Consider the following 17,214-nt stretch of genomic DNA (forward strand, 5'->3'; position numbering starts at 1 on the left):
AGAACCTATCACCGGGACAGTTGTTCTGTTAGTGACTGCAGAAACCTCAGCGTCAACCTTAGGGAGAGCAAAAAGTTCCAACACCTGCTCAGGCACCGGATAAAATTTCAACATGGCCCGCCCCACTTTAAGACCGGAATCCGGCAGACTACATTCCGCCTCACCAATTTCCTCACTGAAATGTGATAGGAGAAAGCCGTCTGAGGGCTGCGCATACCATCCAGAATGGGATAGGCTCCTTCCAAATCGAACACTGCCTGGAGGAGCTTTACCCCAGGACCTGATAGGCCAAAGGCAATAAAGCCTCAAGTTCCTCCCTCTTAGAGGCAAACCACCTTCGAGTCATCCCCCTTGGGAACTGAGGCGACCAAGCCATCAACTGGGTCTGGCCCTCCGGTCTCCAGCTCTACCGGGTCGACCGGGGCATCCTGCCCAGAGGACTCCCCTGCACCCCTAGGGACCTGGGATATATCCTCTGATATCTCCTGTGACATTCCAGAAGCAGGAAGAGGGATATAGCAGCCTCTGGGCCTTGAAGGCCTGGCTGAGTCCAAAGTTGTTCCCCCTGGGGACCCCTGACAGACTAGCCACAGGGTGAAATGGTGGGGACTGGGAAAGACTAGCCCTGCACTCTGGTTGCTGCATTGTCATATAGGCATCATGCAGTAGCAGCACAAAATCCATAGAAAAAGGCCTCATACTGGCTGCTCCCCCCTGCAGGGGAATGAACCAGTGGCTTTGGGCTTTCTTCCTTCTCCCATGCCCCTCTATCGAATCTGGAGAAGGAACAGGCCGGGGAAAGGTATGTTGTGCTTTTTGAGTCAAGTGGTCTCTACAATAGAAGATCATGTACTTGGAAGAATTCCTTCTTCTTGGGATTTGATCCATCTTGCATGCTCCCTTCCACACAGCAGGCTGGGAATTCTGCTGTCTAGGGCAAAATGGTGTTACCAATTAGACAAAGTTGTAACAAGCTGAAAAGACTGCAGCATTTGGCAAGTGCTTTGGGCTACTGGGTCTCATGGTCTTATGAACAGAATTAGTCCCTTGGGCAAGCTTTTACCTGCACCCTCTTCAAAATTAGTTGATAGGCAGCTGGACTTTGCTAATAAAAGATTTGGCCTTTATTCTTTGCATGAGCCAGAAAGTCAATATGTTGCTATTCTGATGGACTCTCCTTCAGAACCTTCATTAAAGGTTGATCTAAAACTACCAAACTGGGAGTCTTCAGGGCCAATCATTTTTGAAACAAGGTTTCTATTCTGTTCAAGTGTTGCCATCTAGATTGCAACCTGCAAGTGATTGGTAATTGTTTTGCAACTGCTTAGGGTCTTGCCAAAAAAGCAGCTGATCCACTTTGTTTATAGTGGGCAAATGTAATGGGAGAGCTCAAGGCTAAAATTTCTTTTCATTGTGTCCTATGTCTGCTTACGTTCATTGGAAAAGTAGTTGTGCTAATGGGAGGAATCCATGCTGTTGTTGATCACAGAGGAGGACTTGGTGTTTTATTCTATAGCAAACTAGTGGTACCACTAGTTTGCTCAAAGATACAGCCTATTTAGAGTTTTATAGAAAAAAAATTGGCAGGTAAGTGAAGTTCTCTTCTTTACTGTTGAAATCTAGAAAGCTGGTCATTGCTGCAGTTGCTGTAAGTAAATCTCCCAATAAGAACATAAGAAATTGCCATGCTGGGTCAGACCAAGGTCCATCAAGGCCAGCATCTTGTTTCCAATAGAGGTCAAACCAGGCTACAAGAACCTCGTAAGTACCCAAACACTAAGAAGATCCCATGCTACTGATGCCAGTAATAGCACAGACCATTCCCTAAGTCAGTGGTTCTCAACCTTTTTTCTGTCGGGACACACCTGACAGATGGTTCTCACATGCGTGACACACTGACCCATGATCGTCACAGGGCTAGATGTAAATGTACAGTTTGCATCCACGGGAACCCCCCTGATCCACAATAATGGATGTAAAGCAGAATTATGACATTCCCCATTCAACTCATCTACAAAAAAGATATTCTGGTTCTGGTGTCATCTCAGTAACAGCAACTCAAACTCCTTCTACTTTCAGGCTCAATAGCCCTACTTATGAAAAGACAGCAGTTTACCACCAATGCATGTCCTCTTGAGAAAACGCAACAAATAAGACTGATAAAACACTTACATGCTAGTAAAATATCTCTGTAACAGACACAGAACCGACCTAACATACTCCCAGGATCTGTAGTAATGCACATAAACTAATCCACACACAGTTACACCTGTATTATGGAATACACTCAAACAGGAGCAACCCTATCTATGAAAAGGCAACACTATAAATATTAAAATCAGGCCCTAAAAACCAATACACCTCTTATTAGGAAAACAGAACTAACAAGCAGCTATAGATCCCCACACAGAAATAATTGTAAAACTATACTAATAAGCAGAATAAATGTTTCACAACAACTATGAACAGAATAACATCCAACAATTAAAAACTCATAAAAACTATTAAAAATTCTCCAAACACCAATAAAATATTTCAAAAAAAGCAGACACATCACATAATATTAAATAATTAAAATGGCAGTCAATCAAGAAAAATAAACTTAAAAAGCCACCTTTACTTACCCCCTCCAGCAGCTGTCCTACTCCTCTTCCATGCAGGCTGTAGCACACACCAGAAGCAGCAGTAGTGGCTAAGCTCTATACTCATGGTCCTCTTCCTTAGGGCCCATGTCTCTCACACACACACACCATACCAGTCATGCCCCCATGACCAGTTTCTGTCTCTCACACACCAATCATCTCCCAGTCTTTGACAAACACACCAGTCACCTTCCTGAACAGTTTCTCTCATGCCATACACACACACACAGGCTTCCCACTCCCGTGTTCCACTTACATATATGGGCTTCTCACTCTCATAATCACTTTCTCTTTCTCACATACACTCACCAGTCTCTCACTCCCATGCTTGTTCTCTCCACATGCACAGGCTTCTCATTCCCATAATCACTTTCTTTCTCTCACACATACACACACACCAGTCACCTGATCTCTCTCATGCATACACACACACAGGCTTCCCACTCCCATGTTCTCTTTCAGATTTACAGGCTTCTCACTCCCGTGCTGTATCTCACACACTCCCATGCTCACTCTTCACATGCACAGGCTTCTTATTCCCATAATCACTTTCTTTCTCTCTCTCACATACACACAAACACACACCAGTCACTTGATCTCTCTCATGCATATACACACACACATAGGCTTCCCACTCTCATGTTCTCTTTCAGATATACAGGCTTCTCACTCCCATGCTGTGTCTCACACACACACAGGTTTCTCACTCCCATGCCCACTCTTCACCTGCACAGGCTTTTCATTCCCATAATCACTTTCTCTCTCTCACACATACACACACACCCGTCACCTGATCTCTCTCATGCATACACACACACAGGCTTCCCACTCCCATGTTCTCTTTCAGATATACAGGCTTCTCACTCCCGTGCTGTATCTCACACACTCCCATGCTCACTCTTCACATGCACAGGCTTCTTATTCCCACATACACATACACACACACCCGTCACCTGATCTCTCTCATGCATGCATACACACACATACACAGGCTTCCCACTTCCATGTTCTGTCTTACATACACAGGCTTCTCCCTCCCATGCTGTGTCTCACACACACCCAGGTTCTCACTCCCATGCTCACTCTCTTCACATGCACAGGCTTCTCATTCCCATAATCACTTTCTTTGTTACACACACATACACACACACCAGTCTCTCTCTCTCTCATTTCCATGCTCGCTCTCCACGTGCACAGGCTTCTCATTCCCTGAATCACATTCTCTCTCTCACATTCACATACACACCAGTCACACCGTCACCTTACCAACCAGTCTCTCTCATATACATGCACACACACAGGCTTCCCACTCCCATGCTTTCTCACATACCCAGATTTCTCACTTCCATGCTTTTTCTCTCTCTCTCTCACACACACACAAACACACATCCCTGACTGTCTCACATACACATCAGTCATCTCCTTGAGCAGTCACTTTCATTGTCTCTCACATATACACATACATCAGCTCTCTGACCAGTTTCTCTCAATCACACACATACTCTCGATCAAATACATTCTCTCACTTACACACAGGCTCTCAATCACACACATTCTCTCACACACAGGCTGGCTGGCTGCTTCTCTCTCTTTCTGTCACTCACTTCCTCTCTCTCTCCCTCCCCCCCCCCCCCCCCAACGGTAGCTGCTCCTCCTCCTCCAGCCCCCGCAGGCCAATAAGGAAGAATTCCATCGATCGCGGGAGGCTCCTGCTGCTCTCTCCTCTCCCGATTACCGTCTGCTGCAATAGCTTGGGGGCCGATGCTGCAGCGGCCGCTGCTACTTCATCACGCGGCACGGCCTTTCTTCTTCCCGCGCACCGCGTATCACTTCCTGGTCCGGGGGGGGGGAATGCAGGCGCGGGAAGAAGAAAAGGCCAGCCGCGGATGCCACAGATTTTTTTTTTTTTTTGCACCGCTGCCGTTGCCGCTGGGCTTGAACGTGCTGATAGCCCGGCGGCAACGGCAGCGGTGCAAAAAAAAAAAATCTGTGGCATCCGCGGCTGGCCTTTTCTTCTTCCCGCGCCTGCATTTCCCCCCCCCCGGACCAGGAAGTGATACGCGGTGCGCGGGAAGAAGAAAGGCCGTGCCGCGTGATAAACTAGCAGCGGCCGCTGCTAGTTTATCACGCGGCACGGCCTTTCTTCTTCCCCGCGCCTGCATCCCCCCCCACCCCGGACCCGGAACAGGAAGTGGTGCGCGGGAAGAAGAAAGGCCGTGCCGCGTGAGAAAGGCCGTGCCTGCTAGTTTATCACGCGGCACGGCCTTTCTTCTTCCCGCGCACCACTTCCTGTTCCGGGTCCGGGGGGGGGGGGGGATGCAGGCGCGGGAAGAAGAAAAGGGCAGCCGCGGATGCCACAGCTTTTTTTTTTTTTTTGCACCGCTGCCGTTCCCGCTGGGCTTGAACGTGCTGATAGCCCGGCGGCAACGGCAGCAGGGAAGAACGAGCAGCGGGAGGGACCGGGAGCCACGCGACACACCTGCCGGTGCTTGGCGACACACTGGTGTGTCGCGACGCACCGGTTGAGAACCGCTGCCCTAAGTGAACTTGATTAATAGCAGTTAATGGACTTCTCCTCCAAGAACTTAACCAAACCTTTTTTAAACCCATCTACACTAACTGCACTAATCACAACCTCTGGCAACAAATTCCAGAGCTTAAATGTGCATGAGTGAAAGAATTTTCTCAGATTAGTTTTAAATATGCTACTTGCTAACTTCATGGGAGTGCCCCCTAGTCCTTCTATTATCCGAAAGTATAAATAACAGATTCACATCTACTCATTCAAGACCTCTCATGATTTTAAAGATCTCTATCATATCCCCCCCCCCCCCTCAGCTGTCTCTTCTCCAAGCTGAACAGCTCTAATCTCTTCAGCCTTTCCTCATAGGGGAGCTGTTCCATCCTCTTTATCATTTTGGCCGCCCTTCTCTGTACTTTCTCCATCGCAACTATATCTTTTTTGAGATGTGGTGACCAGAATTGTACACTGTATTCAAGGTGCCGTCTCACCATGGAGCGATTATAGAGGCATTATGACACTTTCCATTTTATTAACCATTCCCTTCCTAATAATTCCTAACATTCTGTTTGCTACAGGGAGTCCTGGTGCATTTGGGTTGAAGGAGAGAAAGAGCGGAATGAGTGCGCTTTTTATAGTAGGCTAGCACTTGCTTACAGTCTAATGAATAGAGTCTTCGCTCACCCTCATTTGCATGAGGTTTTGGGTAGAAAGTCAGGAGGGTGATGGTTAGGTTGATGTGGAAAATAGAATCCACTTTTGGTAGGAAGTGAGGATGCGCACGCAGTGTAACTTTATCATGGTAAAACTCAAGTTAAGGTGGATAGTGAACTAAGTCTTGTAGCTCACTGGGCGACTAGGAAGAGTACTTTCCAGGAAAGGTACCTGGGATGACAAGTGTCCAACGGTTTGAAGGATAGTAACATGAGTTGTTCCAACACAAGAGGTTTACGAATTGGAGGCCGTAAACGTAGGACACCTTTAATGAACTTGGAGACAAGTGAATGACAAGAGAGATAGGTTTCCCATTGAGAGGAATGTGGTAAGATGCTATAGCGCTGAGGTGTACTCGAAGTGAGGTAGTGGCGAGGCCATCCCTGTAGAACAGATGGAGATAATCTAGGAGGCGATCTGGTAGACATGTGCGTTGATCTGTTCCCTCAGCCGATCACCATGTTAGTGACCATTTTCATTGGGAACTGAGTCTAGTTGATGGTTTTCTGGAGGAGACCAGAATACTTGAAGTTGAGAAGAAATGTTTAGGCTCTGGCATACGAGCCTTTCAGCCTCCACGCAGTGAGATTCAGCGATGAATGAAGTGGGTGAAGCAGCGATCCTCCTTCTTGGGTAAGCAGTTGAGGGCTGTTGCCCAGGGGGGAATCGGTTTGCGTGTCGATAGTTGACCATCGCAACTCTTTGTTTCCTTTAACCCGAAAGCGCCAGGCCTTCCAGTGGCAAAACGAACCATATCTAGTTGGATCAGTTTTGTTAAGACAAGCAACGAGAGTCGTTGGCTGCATGCCCCACAGCGCATCAAACACGAGCGGGGGCTGCCTCTCTAGCTCACCTCAAACATGTTCCACCATTAGACATCTGTAAAGCAGCCACTTAGGCCTCCCTTCATACATTTACAGCCTATTACTGCTTAGATTAACAAACAACCAATGATGCCAAACTTGGGCGTTCCCTTCTACAGGCATTTGGCGCAGATACTTCTAAGTCAACAGACACTTAATTACATCACGCTTCACTTACATTAGAGACTGGCATACCAATACTGTGTGATGGGGAGCTTAGGATTCCCATGACAGCATGGCTAATTCAGCCCTGCTATCAATGGGAAAAAGCAAGTTGCTTACCGTAGACGGTGTTTCCGTAGATAGCAGGATGAATTAGCCATGCTGACCCTTCCACCTCTCTGTCTAGTCGACTTTCTTTCTACACGACCACGCTTGCTTTATCACAGACTGAGAAGAGTCGTTTTCCAGCGCGGGAAACCACGCGCAGTCTCAGAGCAAAGCTCTGACATCACTAGTGAAGCTCCGCCTCCTGGGCCTGATGGACAGTTCCCATGACAGCATGGCTAATTCATCCTGCTATCTACGGAAACACCGTTTACGGTAAGCAAACTTGCTTTTTTTCCCGGCATTGAAGTTAGGCTCACAGGTCTGAAGTTTCCTGGATCGCCCCTGGAGCCCTTTTTAAATATTGGGGTTAGATTAGCTACTCTCCAGTCTTCAGGTACAATGGATGAATTTTAATGATAGGTTACACATTTTAACTAATAGATCTGAAATTTCATTTTTTAGTTCCTTCAGAATCATGGGGTGCATACCATCCGGTCCAGGTGATTTTGCTACTCTTTAGTTTGTCAGTCTGGCCTACTACATCTTCCAGGTTCACCATAATTTTGGTTCAGTTATTCTGACTCATCACCCTTTTAAACCATCCCTGGAACCATATCTCCCCAACATCCTCATTAGTAAACACAGAAGCAAAGAATTCATTTAGTCTTTCTGCAATGGCCTTATCTTTACTAAGAGCCCTTTAACCCCTCTGTCATCTAATGGTCCAACTGGCTTCCTCATAGGTTTCCTGTTTCGGATATATTTTAAAAAGATTTTATTATGAGTTTTTGCTTTGTTTGCCAACTTCATTTCAAATTCTCTCTTAGCCAGTCTTATCAATGTTTTACTCTTAACTTGACAATGTTTATGCTTTTTCTTATTTTCTTCAGATGGATCCTTCTCCCAATTTTTGAAGGGTGTTTTTTTGGCTAGAATAACCTCTTTCACCTCACCTTTTAACCATGCCGGTAATCGTTTTGCTGCCTTTCCACCTTTCTTAATGCATTGAATACATCTGGACTGCACTTCTAAGATATTTTTAAACAATATCCATGCCTGTTGTGCACTTTGAACCTTTGCAGCTGCACCTTTCAGGTTTTTTCCAACTATTTTCCTCATTTTATCAGTTATCCTTTTGAAAATTTAGTTTTTGAGCTGTAGATTTACATATTGTCACCCTTCCAATCATTAGTTCAAATTTGATCATGTTATGATCACTATTGTCAAATGTCCCACTACCATTACCTCTTTCACCAAATTCTGCATTCCACTAAGAATTAAATCTAAAATAGCTTACTCTCTCATCTGTTCCTGAACCAATTGCTCCAAGAAGCAGTCATTTATTTCATCCAGGAACTTTGTCTCTAGCATGTCCTGATGTTACATTTACCCAGTCAATATTGGAGTAATGGAAATCTCACATTATTTCTGCACTGACAAATTGGTTAACTTCCCTGATTTCTCTTAGCATTTCATCGTCAGTCTCATTTTGGCCAGGTGCACGATAGTATACTCTTATCCAACAGACATAGTATTTCTACCCATATAGGTTCTGTACATTTAATCTCTTGTGTAATCTTCTGGACATGAAGCGCCACACTCCTACCAAGTCTATCCTTTTACAGGTATTTATCATAAGATCTCTGCAGAGTTCTGTTACACCAATATTTTCAAATCTTTTTATGCTGAAGGCCACCTGTATTTAAAAAATATATATATAAAAAAATAGTGTGGTACTCCAGCTGCCACAGAGCAGGCAGTGCAGACATGGAGGGACTCCTATGACCAAAAGAAGAGCTAAGGAAGCAGTGAAAGCCTCATCAGTTTCTTCCAAATTTTAAAACAGGGGGAGAGGTTGGTGAAGAAACACGAACCTGTTATGATGAATGAGTTATCTCTACATGCAAGGGCAGAAGGTGGGCGATATTGCTGTGGTATGGGCAGCTGGCTCAGTTAATTTGGCTGCTGTATGCGAATACTAGAGCTTCTCTGATGCTCCCAATATTCAGATGAGTCTCCCCATCTCACTCAACCTGGGGTAAACACAGAGGCTGGAAGGACTGTTGTGTGTGCTACACAAAGTGGGGCCTGGCTAGCCATGCTGCCCATTAATTCCCACACTCCATGGCTCATGCTATAGCTAGGATGAAGAGGCAAGAATGATTATACATGTTCTCAGAAAGGAGTTCCTACAAGAGTCATTGCTGGGGTGTCTTGTTGCTGCAGGTAGCTGAGTAAAGCCCAGGTGCTGTCCTGGATCTGAGCATCTGGCAATGGTGACTTATCTGACACACCTGATCAGATCTGAAGGCCCACTAGTGTGCCATGGCACACTGGTTGGGAAACACCGGATTAGAAGGTTCTTCATAATATGCTCCTCGCTTTTCTCTTGGGTGTCTCCTTTTTTATGATCCATGTTTGAGGTGCATGAAATATTAAATGATTTTGCTTTTATTTTCCATTATTGAAATTGAGCTATGTGCCACCTTTTTTCTCTTTCAAGTTTGATGCAAACAGAATTTTTTATGCTTTCATGAGATCATATGCTTTGAAAAAAAGTGATGTCCATTATAGAGTCTTATCTTTCCAGCTAAGTATCTTTAGTTAACTGTAAGATTCCTGAAGTTCCTTTATTTCTCTTCTAGGTGGTTTTGAGACGGGCTCCATTACAGAAATGTTTGGGGAATTCCGAACTGGCAAAACTCAGCTGTGTCACACTTTGGCGGTAACCTGTCAGGTGAGTAGCTAGAGTTCTAACCAAGCATGAAACAATTGAAATAAATCTTAACTCGCAAGTACAAAATCATTGCTACAACTTGTCTGCACCGCATCTAATAATTCCAGTTGGAATTATTTCTATTTAATCCTATCTCTGCCTGTAGAAGGTACAAGTGTACCTCAGGAGGCTGATATACTAAAGTGTTACCAAATTCGTAAGCCTTTATATTTTATAAAATGATTTCATATGATGAAATTGCCAGTAGTGTCAGTTTATCATGTTAACATGTTTGAATAATTTTGTGCATGAAATTTAGTATTTTCAAATTTGGCTATGGTGTATGAGAATGAGCGGTGATTCCCACAGGCCTGGAGACATAAACTAGTCTGATGCCAGCCTGCCTTAAAACACTTAGCTTTATTATAACTTCACAATCGCACAACAGTAGACTGTCTTCCCTTCAGAATAGTGTACTTAATTATTCACAGTTCAGCTTCATCTCAGCTCAGTGTTTGGACAGCGATATTCTACAGGAGCTGCCTTCCTCCTGGAACCCTGAGCTTGATTTGGTTATTCCCCAATCCCTGGTTATGCCCTCTGAGCCCCATCTGTGCTGCAGGATTCTGCCCAAGGAGCATACTCTCCTTAAGGAATTTAAGGAGGACCAGGCATCTAATCTGGTCTTGCACAGATATAAGGGAACACTAGGGGCACTGCCTCACATACCCTTCTCCTCAACTTGGACCCATCGGCCCAAGCATCCCTACTCCCTCCTGGATCCCATCCAGAAGAGTCCAAGACATCCCATTCCCCTTCCTCTGGCTTCCCACCAGCTATGCTTGGGAACAGGGACCTAGTAACATGCTCACCCCGTCCCTTGTGGTTACCCTCAACAGCGTCACGACCACCACTCATTGTGCCATTCGCGCAATGCACATCCCAAGTCCTTTGCTGGCTCCATTTTCGAATTCCACCCCAATGGAGCTTTATGAACCTACTGGGGAACCATCAGTTCTGGTTCCTCTATAACCAGCTGCGCCCACTTCCTGGCAACTGGTATATGGATCCTTGGTATCAATTGTTGGAGTCTCCACGGTGCCATCCTCTGGGCTCTCCATGGACTCTTCTTCCAGGTTCTCTGCAGTGCCTTCCTCTGGGCTCTCCGCTGTTTCCTCCTCTATACACTCTGCAGCGCCTCCCCATTGGCTCTCCGTAGTTTCTACCTCTGTAGACTCTGGCCATTCGTCCACGCTGGTGGCTGGCTCCTCCACAGCCTCACTCGCTGGGGTCTGCCAGAGATTGCCCACAACTGTATCCTCCCCTTTTCTGTTGCAGGGAGAACTATAGTCAACATGATTAAAAGACACTGGTCAGCCTTATCTCTCACTGATCTTATGCATGGTCCACTTCGCTTTACATTTAGAAGAGGAACTAATCTTCAGGACCGGCTTGTACACACAGCAAGCCCTTCTATTAACTTCCGATCACAAGTGAGAGGTCAGCATACCCCCTGTGGCCACTGTACTATGTGCCGGCATACGGAACCCCTGACAGAGTTTATACATCCGAGGACGGGACGAGTGTTCAAATTGTTTTCTCAATCGGACTGCACTACTAAAGGAGTCATCTATGTTGTAAAATGTCCTTGCCCACTGCTGTACGTGGGCAAGACTTCACGCATGATTAAAACGCGTATCATCGAGCATTGCTCCAACATCAGATCCTCAAGAATTGATGAGCCTCTAGTATCCCACTGGCTTCAGGCTGGCCACTCCATCGCTGCCCTCTCCTTCCTAGTTCTAGAGGTGGTCTCGTTCCCCCAGCGGGGAGGAGACTTCGCTGGTATACTTGGTCGGAGAGAACAGCGCTGGATTTTCACTCTGGATACAGTGTGTCCCAAAGGCCTTAATAAAGACATAGAATGGCATTTGTTCTACTAACTCCTTGTTAACCTGTCATTACTTCCATATGTGTCTGTTTGCCTGCGTTTGCATCTTGCAAGAGTTCTCTTTCGCGCCTTTTCGCTCTTTAAATGGCTGTCACTGTTAAGGACGCTTGCGCTCCTGAGGCTACTTTGAGAGGTATGTAACCACTATGTTGTATTTTGTTTTGCAGCCTTAATGTTCCATTCCTCATAGATATTATTATATTGCAGATTATAATACGTCTTGGTCCCTCCCGATGCAGCCACCGCGAAACACGGGACCGTGTCGGGGGACTATTAAAAAATTATCTCATGTCATCCTGAACGGAGTTGCCGTATTGAATGAATTGTGACTATTCGGATTTCAAATAAAATAACTTTAACCTTTGAATGGAACTCTATATTCTGTCCTGCACCAGTTTACCTGGGTAATTGAAATCTCCCATTATTATTGCACTGCCAAATTGGTTTGCTTCCCTGATTTCTCTTAGCATTTCATCATCTGTCTGACCATTTTGTCCAGGTGGACGGTAGTATAATCCTATCATTATACTCTTACCTAACACACATGGGATTCCTACCCATATAGATTCTACTAGCATTTAGTCTCTTGTATGATCTTTATCCTGTTAGAACTTTATGTTTGGGAGGATATAGAGTCCGTGTTGCAAACAGATTGACTGACTGTGGGAAGACCCCCACGTTGCAAAAAGATCTTGAGTTACTTCTGGGTTCAGCTCCCAATTCGTGTAGCCGAAAAATTCTGCTGAGCTTGTCTCCTCTGGAGTTGTGAATCCCTGGAGGGTATGTTGCCTGTAGGGAAATGGATCTTTGGTGAGCCCACTCCAATATTTGTACTGCCTCCTTGCAGAGGTTCCATGAACCGGACCCTCCTTCTTTGTTATAGAACATGGTCACTTGATTGTCTCTGTGTACCATGACTATCTTTCATTGAAGGGAACTTTCGAAGACTCGAAGGGCGTTGTACACCGCTCTGAGCTCCAGAAGGTTGATATGAAGTGTTCGTTCATATGAAGTCCATAGACCTTGTGTTTGTAACATTTCCAGATGAGCTCCCCAACCTTTGGGAGATGCATCTGTGGTTGGTATCACCTGATGTCGAAGGGGTCTCAGTGGGGAATCCGTGGAAAGCGTTAATGGGAGCAACCAACCACCATTGTAGGTCCCGCTTCATGCTGTTGGTTACGGAAACAGGTGTGGACAGTGGCTGCAGATATTGAGTCCATTGGAGTTTGAGGCCCCATTGCAGGCAGTGCATATGAAGGCGTGTGTGTGAAATTACATAGGTGGCCGCCACCATATGTCCCAGAACAGTGAGGACTTGCCGAGCTGGCACTGCACTGTGAAGTAGAGTGGTAGATAGTGTGGAGAGAGCTAATGCTCTCGGGTGAGGTAGGAAAGCCTTGTCGTGGATCGTGTCGATATAGGCTCCTATGAACTGTAAAGTTTTTGAGTGGGTTCCAGTTTCGATTTCTCGTAATTGATCAGAAGACCTAGATCATCCAGGCAAGAAATTGTTAGTAGAAGATTCTGCTGTAGCAGTGCTGGATTGGATGCAACTAGGAACCAATCGTCTAGATAAGGAAATATCTGCACCCACTGACGATGAAAGTGCGCCACCGCCACTGCCATGCATTTGGTGAAGACCCTGGGGGCTGAGGATAGGCCAAAGGGAAGAACTCTGTACTGGAAATGTTGGTTGTCCGCCTGGAAACAAAGTTAACAACAGGAACTGGGGTGCATTGTTATGTGAGTCCATCTTTCAAGTCCAGCGAGCACATCCAATCTCCTGGTTGAAGAAATGGAAGAATGGACTTGAGAGAAGTCATTTTGAATTTCTCCTTGTGGAGGTGTTTGTTGAGGGAACCTAGGTCCAGAATTGGGCGTAAACCTCCTGTTTTCTTGGGAATCAGGAAGTATTGGGAATAGAAGCCCTGATGATATTTCTTGGAAGGTAGCTTCTGGATGCAGTGATTCTGTAAGAGAAGTTGGATTTCCTGCATGATATGCTCCTTGTGAGTTACGAATTTCTGAGGAACCCAATGTGGGAGGTTTGGGAGGGATGAGAAATTGAGGGCATAGCCCTGTTGTATGATTGATAGGACCCATTGATCGACGTAACTGATTCTAGGCTGGAAGATAACTGGACAACCTTCCTCCCTCAGGTGGTGACGGTGGCTTTATAATCTTTAAAAACTGGACTGGGCCTTGGCAGGTTGAGGATCGGATTGCTGCCGTGGCTGTCTTGGAGTTCTAGTATGCTGGTGTGAAGGCTGCTGTTGATAAGCCTGCTGCCTTGATGGTTGAGTGTACTGAAGCTTATAATAGCTGTAAGGTTTATAGGTCTTATAGGAAGACCTACGGTAAGAAGTCGAGGCAGAATATTGACGTCGAGAAGTACTTGGACGTTGCGGCGATGTTAAGGAAAGAACTGCCGTCTTTTGTTCCTTGAGTTTTGCTACAGTCTCAGTGAACTGATCTCCAAACAAATTTTCTGGACGACATGGTAAGTTTGCTAACTTATCGTGGACATCGTCTCTTATGGCACTAGACTGCAACCATGCAAGGCATCTGGCTGCCAAGGCATTCGCTGAGATTTTTGATGAAACATCAAAGCCTTCGTAGATGGATTGTAATAAATGACGTAAACCTTCGGGTAAGGAAGCGTCTGCAGAGGATTGCTGTAGATGTGGTTGCAAAGCCTGCAGATTCTCAAAGAGATATTGCGTTATGTAAAACTGATGGTTTTGAATGCGAGCATTGAGCATCACAGAGGAATATGGTTTCTTTGCAAAGTCATCTAATGTCTTATTATCTTTAGTCGGCGAAGTATTAGAATGAATTCTGGATTTACGAGCTTTTTGCATTGCCGACTCAACTACCACTGACTGGTGTGGAAGTCAATTTTGCAAGATGTTGGAGGAACTGTCAAGGGAGTATCCCAAGATTTCTCCATTAAAGTTGTCAAAGCCATGTGTTGTGGGAGAGCCACAGGATCAGCTGGCATATCTAAAATCTTCAGGATGCCTAACATTTCTTGACAAGAATCTGGTATCCTCTTGGTCTGTATGTTGAGGAATTGACCTACCTTCTCTATGAATTGAGACTAGGTAAGGTCTTCTGGAGGTAAAGAAGGCTCAGGAGGTATGTCATCATGGTCAGATGGGTAACCAGTTGATGAATTTGAAGAGGAATCCTCTAAGTGAGACACTGGGGAGGTTGGAACGTCCCGTGGTGCTGGAGGAACTTTTAACCTGCCGCCGACGCATCTCCCGCACTCAGGGCCAATTTTTGGCTGGTGCTTCCCAGTCGATGGTCTGACCTGGGGGGTTCGACTGAAGAGGCCCTCTGCTTCAGGAGGGGCCTTTTCTTCAATGTTGGAGCTGGAACCGATCTGACAGACTTCTGAAGAGGCAGAAGAGCCTGAAATCCTGGATCGCAGCTCTTGATGCTCTCTCTGTCTCCGGTCTTGAGGGGACAGTTTTCTGCAGGCTTCACAATTCCACTGGTCGTGGGATCCGAAGCAGAAGTGACAGGAGAGGTGGCTATCTGTAGCCAGCATTAACTTGCCTCAGGAACAGAATTTCAAGCCGGGATGAGCATTTGTTATAGATTTAAAAGTTGTTTTACTGTGGTGATTTTCTTTTTAAACTATAAACTTTTAAAGAACTTCTTTTTCCTCACAGAATGTAACTTTCTCTGGAGAAAGAGCTCCGCGTGCCTAATGGTCTCGCGGAAAAAAAACTGATTGAGGAGCCTGAGGTAATCCTGTCAGGATACAGGAGGGAGCACCTAGCTTGAAAGACTTTGAGAGACTTAGAGAGCTCCGCCACCTAGTGGCACGGAAGACGTACCCAGACAGCATGGCTAATTCAGCTGCTATGTGAAAAATACAAATATATATCCACTGATGTAAGCACATTTATGTAATCAAATGGAGCAAAAAGCTAAATGGACACTATGAATCTGCTAATGGTTTTGAATTTTAGAACTATTTTATAAAAAGGACAGAATTCATTAATTTTAGCTTTAAGGCCACCAAGAGTAAATAAAATGTTTGGGCACCCAAAATAGTTGAAAATTTTCTGTGAGCTTGTTATTACTGCCTTGTTATCCTAGAGTAGCCCAGATAACACATTACATTCTGTAATCTGATACTTGTTCTGCTCTGCTTTTGCTTTCTATTTTTCATTTAGCTCCCCATCGACCGAGGTGGTGGTGAAGGAAAGGCCATGTACATCGACACCGAAGGTACCTTCAGACCTGAACGTCTACTTGCTGTAGCTGAAAGGTATGTTCATGTACTTTAGGAGTTACTCATGCACAGAGCCCCCAGTTTCCTGTGGCAGACTTTTCAGGAATCTGTGGCAATTATGTGGCAAATTTACATCATTTTGCATAAAGATTTGCACCTCTGTCCACTCCACGCTACCCCTATATCCCCCTTCGCTTCAGGGGATGAGGAAGAGAGATGTTTTTTAAAAATAAATAAAAGCGATTTTCTTAAGTTATCAGTTTATTTCTTAGTATGATTTCACCATTTCATAAGCCCCCCCCCCCTAGGTTTTACCCACGACTTATCCATGGGTGACAGATAATTCTTGATTTTGGGCCCCAAAACATATCCTTGACTTATACATGAGATTGGTTTATATATGAGTAAATATGGTAAGTGCTTGCCAGATGCATGTCTGGAAGAGAATATGTATATAATATACAGACTATTATGTGATATTAGTTATTATTTTCCTGTATTACTTGCCTTAAGTCTTAGATCTTTAGTAAGCAATTGAATATGTATTGGAACATCTAATTTCATTTGAGAACATAAGAAATTGCCATACTGGGTGAGGCCAAGGGTCCATCAAGCACATCATCCTGTTTCCAACAGTGGCCAATCCAGGCCATAAGAACCTGGCAAGTACCCAAAAACTAAGTCTATTCCATGTTACTGATGCCAGTAATAGCAGTGGCTATTCCCTAAGATAACTTGATTAATAGCAGTTAATGGACTTCTCCTCCAAGAACTTATCCAAACCTTTTTTAAACCCAGCTACACTAACTGCACTAACCACATCCTCTGGCAATAAATTCCAGAGCTTAATTGTGTATTGAGTGAAAAATAATTTTCTCCGATTAGTTTTAAATGTGCTACTTACTAATTTCATGGAGGTGCCTCTTAGTCCTTCTATTATCCGAAAGAGTGAATAAATGATTCACATCTACCCATTCTAGACCTCTATCATATCCCCCTTCAGCCATCTCTCTTCCAAGCTGAATAGCCCTAACCTCTTTAGCCTTTCCTCATAGGGGAGCTGTTCCATCCCCTTATTCATTTTGGTTGCCCTTCTCTGTACCTTCTCCAGGGCAGCTATATCTTTTTTTGAGATGCGGTGACCAGAACTGTACACAGTACTCAAGGTGTGGTCTCACCATGGAGTGATACAGAGGTATTATGACATTTTCCGTTTTATTCACCATTCCCTTTCTAATAACTCCTAACATTCTGTTTGCTCTTTTGACTGCCACAGCACACTGAG

General features: G+C 45.0%; 1 protein-coding gene across 6 annotated transcripts in view; it reads left to right on the forward strand.

Moving 5' to 3' along the window:
• Window positions 1–17,214, forward strand: part of RAD51 (RAD51 recombinase) — a 140,370-nt gene that overhangs the window by 59,692 nt on the left and 63,464 nt on the right. For all 6 annotated transcript variants that reach the window (XM_029598567.1, XM_029598564.1, XM_029598568.1 and 3 more), the window contains 2 exons: window positions 9,656–9,747; window positions 15,871–15,965. In XM_029598567.1, coding sequence (XP_029454427.1) covers window positions 9,656–9,747; window positions 15,871–15,965 — 187 coding nt within the window. The remainder of the gene's footprint in view (window positions 1–9,655; window positions 9,748–15,870; window positions 15,966–17,214) is intronic.

The sequence above is a fragment of the Rhinatrema bivittatum genome, chromosome 4, assembly GCF_901001135.1.
Source record: "Rhinatrema bivittatum chromosome 4, aRhiBiv1.1, whole genome shotgun sequence".
Lineage (NCBI taxonomy): Eukaryota > Metazoa > Chordata > Amphibia > Gymnophiona > Rhinatrematidae > Rhinatrema > Rhinatrema bivittatum.